This window comes from Elephantulus edwardii, unplaced genomic scaffold (assembly GCF_000299155.1).
Source record: "Elephantulus edwardii isolate Elephantulus edwardi_28Jun2011 unplaced genomic scaffold, EleEdw1.0 scaffold00075, whole genome shotgun sequence".
Lineage (NCBI taxonomy): Eukaryota > Metazoa > Chordata > Mammalia > Macroscelidea > Macroscelididae > Elephantulus > Elephantulus edwardii.
This window is the reverse complement of record NW_006399825.1, coordinates 6661223-6670036: the sequence shown is the minus strand read 5'-3', so window position 1 is coordinate 6670036 and position 8814 is coordinate 6661223. Positions and strand designations below refer to the sequence as shown.

At 41.4% G+C, this 8814-nt stretch overlaps 1 protein-coding gene across 1 annotated transcript in view; it reads right to left on the bottom strand.

Moving 5' to 3' along the window:
* The window catches only part of CASP10 (caspase 10, apoptosis-related cysteine peptidase), a 74056-nt gene that overhangs the window by 5921 nt on the left and 59321 nt on the right, over positions 1–8814 (bottom strand). Inside the window, exons 9-12 of the mRNA XM_006889144.1 lie at positions 6158–6194; positions 4142–4230; positions 1538–1646; positions 126–633 (exon numbers count right to left, since the gene is read on the bottom strand). Coding sequence (XP_006889206.1) covers positions 126–633; positions 1538–1646; positions 4142–4230; positions 6158–6194 — 743 coding nt within the window. The remainder of the gene's footprint in view (positions 1–125; positions 634–1537; positions 1647–4141; positions 4231–6157; positions 6195–8814) is intronic.

The following is an 8814-nucleotide window of genomic DNA, read 5'->3' as shown; positions in this document are numbered from 1 at the left end:
AGGAAGGAAGGAAGGAAGGAAGGAAGGAAGGAAGGAAGGAAGGAAGGAAGGAAGGAAGGAAGGTAGGTTGGTTTGATAAATAGATGATGGATGGTCTGGCATGTGGGAAAACTCAGAACTCTAACCTTGGGACCATATCTTTCAGATGATTACAGAGAGACTGAATATACCAGCTCCCTCTTCTCCGATTCCGAATAGATTTATAGCCTGGGATGGTGGCTAACCCGAGCAGGAAATCTGCCTCATCGGGAATACTGTTGCTCAGGTTCCACTTTTGAGGTACAGAGAATTCCTTGTCAGGATCCACAGCATCTGCTTCAATAAGTACAGAAGGTTGTAACCCTGAACCTTGACAGGCCTGGATGAAAAAGAGTTTGGGTTTGCCAACCAGACCAGGGCACTGCTGGGCTGTGAAGTAAGATGTGATCTCCTTAATAGAAGTCGGGGCTTCATCTGTGGAATAGACCACTCCATAGTCCCCATGGGTCAGGATACAGAACACAAAGCAGTCCACGTCAGCATGGTCCGGATGACTCTTATATTCCTGCAGGATCTCCTTCAAGGCTGCTTTAGTCACTTCATTATACACCTGTACTGCAAATCCAAGCCACTGGAACACACACTCCAGGCTCTCTGTCAACAAAGAAAAACATGGGGAAATTGAGGTGAATGAAATGATGGAGTGAAACAATGCTAACAAGCTGTAAAAACTGTGCAGCACATGGCCTGGAAGTTTGGATTTTTTTCACTTTTATAATAAGAAGAAAAACAGGCCCTAATCTGCTTTCTTGGTGTACGTACATTGCTGTTAAATGGTGTTGGTCACTTGGCAACACCCCTGAGAGTCAGCAGAGGTCAGAGCTTCATCTCTTCACAGGTGAGAAAGCTAAGGATTAGTGACTATTCCAGAGCAAGAGGTCAGCCTGAGGTTGGCCGTCCCAACCCAACCATACACTCACAAACCAGCTATGAATGGTCATTCCCTAATGGATTTCTGACTCTCCACTGATATTAAAGAGGCTCAGAAGAAAAGGTATGACATTTAAATTACTACCTAGCTTTTTAATCAAAGAGAAAATTTTAAAAAAGAAAAGCTAGAAATTTAAAAATAAATTTTAAGATTCCTAACTTGCACTTGACATATCTGCAACATATCTTAATTTTGGACCTATCTCCAAAGGAGATATCTCCTATCTTGGAGAGGGGGCAGCTGGAGTGCTCTTTGGAGGCAGAAGCAATGAGGCTTCACCTCACATACTTTGGGCATGTTGCTAGGAGGGGCTATTCCTCCGAGAAGAACATGATGCTGGGAAGGTGGAAGGTCAGCAAAGGAGAGGAAGACCCTCAACCATTGGGATTAACATGGTGACTGACGCAATGGGCTCTTGTGTGTCAGGAAGAGTGAGGATAGCGTAGGATAGAACAGAGTTCAGAGCTTTTGTTCATAGGGTCACTATGAGTCGTACTCAACTTGACAGTACCTAACAACAACAACAACAACATCCCGCCCTTGATAAATGATTTCAAACTATCTCACCAGCATCTCTATGAGTCCCTTCTCTGGGTAGTAATGATGAAAATGTGTAGTTGTTGACAATGACACAGTGCCCTCTGAATTTCCGATCCATCCTGTACACAGACGCCTCCTTAAAAACAAGATAGAACCACTTATTAGGGAATTGGAAATTGTAATCACCCGTATCACTGGGTCAGATTTGAAATACAGTAGGATGCACCTCAGTTTTGGGTTTTTTAAAAAATGAGTTTTAAACATAAATATGTAACCCTTGTAATATCCATGCCAGGCTATTTCTAGGATCACATATAGAAAGTCTATCAACTGTGTTTATTCAATGTACTCTTTTCACTGCTACACTGTGCCCTGAAAAGAATTACAGAAGTGTTTTTAACTTCTAGAGCCCAGAACATAAGATGTAGCCCATTTCACTGAAAGTCAGCCATTTAGCCATTTCCATTTTTTTCAGACTGCATAAACTCTTCCCGGACATCCCTCAGTCCCAGAGGCAATAAGTTCCCTAGATCCTGGTCCTGCACGGCAATTTCCTCATTCATTTCAGCACTGAATACCAATTTAAATTCAGAATTCATCTCATTTGGCTGAAGAATATTAGTTTTCACAGTTAATGGACAAACAGACAAATAAATTATAATATGTATTTTAGTATTGGTATACCCGGGGTCCAGGCAAGTGCCTTCTTTCATGCATTAGCAAAGTAAAGAAAGTTCAAGAAAGAATTTAACAAAACAACAAAAATTTAGGTTTGTGGAGGCATTTTAGATGGTAAGATTTCAGGGTAAATGAATTGTTCTAAAAATGGAATTTTCTTTTACAATTGTTTATGACTATTAAAATAATATACAACCTTGGCAGGAATATATGTTGTTGTTTACTTCCTACCCACTATGATCCACAACAACCTTAAGAAAAGCAGATAGAATCTTGTCCTACACTGTGTCATATAGGAATATGAATCAGAAGATTATCCATCTTTCTCCCATGAAATCACTGGTGGGTCTGACCCACCAGAGAGACACCACTTTAGAGCAGGCAGCACAGTTAACTCCTGTAGACTAGCCCATCAGAGTAAGAGAGACAAAGCTTTGTCTCACACACTTTGGGCGTATTGCTAGGAGAGGTTATTACTTGGAGAGGACATCATGCTTGGAAAGATGGAGACACAGCAAAGGAAAGGGAGACCTTCAACCAGAAGGGTTGACCAAGCAACTGCAGCAATGGATGCAAATGTGTCTAAAAGATGATGAGGAAAGCACAGGGTCGGACAGAGTTCAAATCTGGTATTTATAGGCTCATACGAGACTCAATGGCACCTAACAACAACAACAACTCGTATATGTACATATGTATGTATACATATTGATATCTATGTATATATATAAATGTATATGTGAATATCTTTCAACACTGTTGGCGAAGGAGAAGAAGACCCTTGACCAAGTGGACTGGCATGGTGAGTGTTGCAAATAGGCTCTAGTGTGTCTAGAAGTGTGAGGATGGTGATAGAATAGAGTTCAAATCTTTTGTTCACGGTGTGATGAGTCAACTCAATGACACCTAACAACAACAACAACAACATTGTAAACAGCTTCCAATTATAAATTAGCTGTGTTGGCTTCAGGAACTTCTATGTGGCTAAAATGATCTCTGAATGCATGCAGATCTTTGATCCAGCAAGTAAAAGAGGCAAGTTTCATGAATAAAAAAGAAACTTCTCCTCTGCCAGAAATGAACCAGAGGGTATGCCTAACTGAAAGGGTGGTGCTGTCCCTCCATAGCCAAGTTTACAGACTTTTTATTGTCACAGGTAAAAGCAGAGAGGAGAGTAATAATTACTGGGAGAGGATTGACGACACCATAAACAGTCCTGAGACCTCAGTGTTACTGAGGGCTGAATACTAGGCACGTAAAGAACCATCTGTTATGGGTTGAACTGTGCCCTTCCCCCCCAAAAAAAGACATACTTAATTCCTAACATGTGAATGTGACACTATTTGGAATGAGAGTCATTAAAGATATGCTATTGTTGTTGTTGGTTTTGGATACTGTCGAGTTGGAGCTGACACATAGCTGACCCTCCAGCAGGTTGTCAGAGGCAGTTGATCACATGGGAGGAGACTGCCCATCCTTCTCCTGAGGAGCAGCTGGTGGATTCGAACCGCGTGCCTTTGTTTGTACTGCAGCGCAGCTACTTGCCACTAGGCCACCAGTACCCCCTTAAAGATAGTAGAGTTAAGTTGATATGAAGGCTGAGCTAAGAAGGATGGGGATTAACCCAATATGAGTGGTATTCTCATAACAACAAGGAAAAAAAGAGACAGAGAAAGTTGGGGCAAGACAGTAATGGGAAGGTGTCAACGAATGCCAGCAGATGTCAGAACTACTCAAATGGCAAAAGACAAGAAAGGATCATCTTCAAGTGTCAGCATCATCTCCTAGTGCCAACTTCAATCTCTTACCGAAAGAAAGAACAGGCCCCCCGTTTCTCTTGAATTCAGACTCCCAGTTTCCAGGACCCTGAGACAACATATTTCTCGCCTGATAAGCCTCTCATTTCTAGTACTTTGTTGTGGTGACCCTCAGAAGTTAATGTACTATCCAAACCTTTGTGCTTTCAGGATTTGTGATGTCAGCAGATCCCCCCGACACTGCTGTGGAGACCAGGGGTAGTGCATCATTTGTGGCTCTGTCACCTGGAGAGAGAGATACTCAGGCTTTTCAAATATTGTTCCCCAAACACTCCTATTTCTGTCTAATCGTTTTCTGATTTAGCAGATTATTCTGGACAATTTTCTTTTTCCCAAGGCATCTCTGAGACATAAATTCAGCTGCCTTGTCTGTCCTGACAGGAGAGGTGGATGTCATTCATTGTGTTAGTTTTTACATAGTCAGGGTTGGAGGACACAGCTGACAGAGGAAGGGTTAGAAAATTAAGACCACATCAACCAGCTCCAGCTTCCTTGGTAGAAAACTTGTTTGGCTTAACCAGCATTTATCTGTCATACAGAAAAAGGCTGGCAAACACCAACAAAATAACAGAAAAAAATAAGGTTCAGAGACTCAATTTGGGTGGGGTAAGAAAAAAAAAATCCAAGCTACTGGGATGAGTTATTAGTAATACCTTTGGCATTGGCTGTGGATTACATTGATATATTCCCCAGTTCCTTGGACAAAGAGAGTAAGTGAGGGGTTAGTCACAAGGAAATGTATACAAAACTCTTTCTATCTGCCACTTACTACAACTTTTAGTAGAACTTGGAGAGCTCTGCCCTTGGCTCAAAGATCTGAGTTAATTATTAACTATGTTAAGCAACAGTCCTCATTTGCAGAGAACACACTAAATCAAAACCAGTTTGCATTTATGTTCAGTAACTGTCAATATCTCCTTGTGTTGGGAAGAAGGTAACTTTCCACAGAACCCAGACCTAAACTTTGGAATCACAGACTAACGAAGCTGGAAGAAATTCCTTTATTCTTCAGAAAAGTAAAGCCCTTGATGGAGTGCACATAGCTACAGGTTTTAGATTCAAATCTCAACTCCACCCCTTTCTAGCTTTGAGACTTCAGTCAAGTATTCTTCATGGGTGGCAGTTTCCTCTTCAACAACCGGGAATAGTAAATCATAACTAGAATAGAATGATAATTGCTGATCTATCTCCAAGTAGTTAATAGGAGAATCAGATAAGATCATTCTAGCACACAGCAGCGTTCAGTATGTGGTAACTCTCATCAATATCCTATCGTTCCACTTAGCACTTATTCACCAGCAACTTAGTCCAGCAACAGATTCTGGAATGTGTTGCTAGGTGATGGGTTCAGGGGAAAGTTCAGTCATTAAATACACCATTGTCAAGTCCTTCACTGTTGCTTTTCTCATCAGAATCGAGCACTCCATAGAGGACACTCTTATAGGCTGCATATTCCACTCTGTCACTTCCAGTCTGGAGGTTTTAGAGGAGGACTCCTTCCCTCTTCTGCTCCTGAAGGTAGTGGGAGAGGAGGCCCCTACATTCTTCAATGCCGCTAGTTTAGACTGTCCCCCGAGAAACCTCCTAGCTCTCTCCATCTCCTCATAGAAAAGCCTAGTATATTCATAAATCTATTGCTGTTGTTGTTAGGTACTGCTGAGTTGAGCATGACTTGTAGGAACATTATGAACAACATATCTTGTCCTATCCTGTGCCATTCTCATCATTTCTGACATATTTGTGTCCATTACAGTCACTATGTCAACTGATCTCATTAGAGGCCTTCCTCTCTTTCACTGACCCTCTACCTTTGCAAGCATGATATCCCTTTCCAAAGAATAGCCTCACCTAGTAATATGTCCAAAGTTTTAAAGATGAAGCCTCGCGTATGTGCTAACCCCAAATTTGTATAAAAACTTGAAGTCCTCTCCAAAATAATGTCAACTGGTTTGTTGTTGTTATGAGTCATCAAGTCGACTCTGACTCATAGCAACCCTACATATACCAGCTCTGAACACTGCTCTATCTTGAACCAATTTCATTGTCTCTGACATACCTACCACTATAACCCCAGTCACTAGTATATATCAAGTCTACCTATTCCTACCATACTGATGATCCAAGGCATCAAAGGTGTGGGACAAACACTTACCGTTACGGTTTTGCTGCTCATTTTCCCAGGGCTCCATCTGCTAAAGAAATGGAAAATGCAGAAAATTCACGCCATCAGGATAAGGGCAACAATTTCAATTTGACTCTAAGAAAGGTGAATGTGTAATCCCCAGAGAAAAGAAACTCCATTGTGAAGAGGTAGGAAGAGAATCAGCTCCCTCCTTTCAGAGAAGAGAGTCCACCTCTGAAAAAAATATAGCATGTCATATCCACAAGAATATTTATTCATTGTGATGTTATTTGGAATGACTACTGTTGTTGTTGTTGTTATGTGCTGTCGAGTCACCTGAGACTCATAGCAACCCTATGTACAATAGCCCTAAACTCTGTCCTATCCTGTGCCAATCTCACTGTCTCCAATACACCTACCCCCATTACCCCAGTCACTGAATCAGTCCACTTCATAGTCTTCCCCTCCTACGATGTCCCTTTACTCCCCCAAGCTTGACATCCTTCTCCAAGGACTGGTTCCAAAGTATGTCAGATGAAGCTTCAGAATCCTTGCCTCTAAGGAGCAGCCTAGTTTAACACTGTCCAGGATGAACTTGTTTGTTTTCTTAGCAGCCCATGGTATATTCAATACTATTCTCCAACACCACAGCTCAAAGGCGTCAATTCTCCTTCTGTCTTCCCTAATCATTGTCCAACCCTCTGATGCATAGCAATTGATTGCAAAAGACCATGGCCTGAAGCAGGCACACCTTAGTATCTAGAGTGACACCATTGCTCTTCAGTACTCTGGAGAGGTCCCTGATAGCAGACTTTCCCATCGCAATACATCTTTTAATTTCCTGGCTGCTGGTGCAGTGTTGACTGTGGAACTAGGCAAACTATAGCTGTGAACAATCTCAATCTCTTCACCATCCATCCAGATGCTGCCAATTGGCCCCGTGGTGAGAATCTTTGTCTTCTTGACATTGAGCCTCAATCCATATCGAAGGCTGCAGTCCTTGACCTTCAGAATGGCTAGAGACTGGAAATAATGCTAATGTCTTTCAGTATGGAATGGCTGAAAGTCACTGTTACATAATACAGTGGAATGGGATGTAGAAGACAAACTCTTAACATTTATATGGAGTGATTGCAGAAGAAAACTGGGGAATTTTAATGTTCTACCTTTCTAGAAGGAAGGGTTTTTTCCAGTAATAAGACAAATGATGATTTTTCAAAATGCTCATAAAAATGGTCATTGGGAAAGGAGAAACACTGAACCAGCACACAATCAAACTTCTCTGAGTGTCGTGTAGTTACAGTTTTCACTTTTGACCTTTTATAAATATTTTATATAATTAAAATAGAAATTGAATACAAGATCTTTCGTATTCTTGCCTTTCAGTATACCATTCTCCCTACTCTGATCCCTGCCCCTTATTAGCCTTAGAGCAGAAAGTTCAAAGGAGATATGGCCATGGTGGTCTAGAGAGTGACTGGCCCACACCACTAACTGACACTGTGGGCTTTTTATAAAGTGTCTTCCATATCACTTAAGTCACCAGGTATGTAAACTCTGCTGAATCCTCAAGCTCTGTGACTAGAAGCAGATCAAAACTGCAGCATCCTCAATCCCAGGGCTGCACAATACCAGAATTCTTTAGCTCTGCAGAAACAAATGTGAAGGAAGTTCAGTTTTGATTTGCAAAATGCTGGCTGCCTGTCTTTGCCTTTCCTTTGGAATCCAGAATCTTATTCATTTTATTGAGATGGGTTTGAAAGTAGTTGTGCAAATTTTCTGGGATTAAGAGTATCCAAGATGTATCATCTGCAGGAAGTAGATTTCCTTGACTTTTCTTCTTCTTTGGGATTATGAAATCAGGATGAACAAGAACAATGAAGCCTTAAGGTTCATATGCTCCTCTTTACCTGAAGGGTTTGCATCTTCTGATGACATTCCACTCTCATCAGAGAAGAATGAACAAATGGATGAATGAATGACCCACAGCCTAACCACACTCAGTCTTCTTCAGAGTGTTTTCAGGAAAGAATGCCATGTATCTAAGAATCAGGACCAAATTAGAAGAAATGGACTACAAATTCTCTCAATGTTTTCATGCAGCTCGTCATAGTAGGGTGCCATACCAGCTTTCTCGAGTCTTGCTCTCTGGAGTAAGTCAGCTATATAATGTCCAGGGTTTGCCTCTCTGAGCACCACCATGGTGGTTGGCAAGAACAAGCACCTTACAAAAGATGGAAAAAAGGAGCCAAGAAGAAAGTGGTTGATCCATTTTCTAAGAAAGATTACTGCGATGTAAAGGCACCAGCTACGTTCAATATAAGAAATATAGGGAAGACTCTAGCCACGAGGACTCAGGGTCGTGTTCTTGAAGTATCGCTGATTTGCAAAATGATGAGGTTGTGTTTAGAAAATTCAAGATAATTACGGAGGATGTTCAAGGCAAAAACTGCCTCACAACCTTCCCTGGCATGGATCTTACTCACGCCAAAATGTGGTCATGGCTCATGGTCAAAAAATGACAGACCGTTTGGAAAAATATCTGCAAAAGACTCAAGCAAGACCCACACCTCACTCCATACACAAAAACCAACTCAAGGTACATCATGGACCTAGGACTAAAACCAAGGACTATAAACTTCATTACAGAAAAGCTAGGAACAACACTAGAAGTCCTAATCCACAAC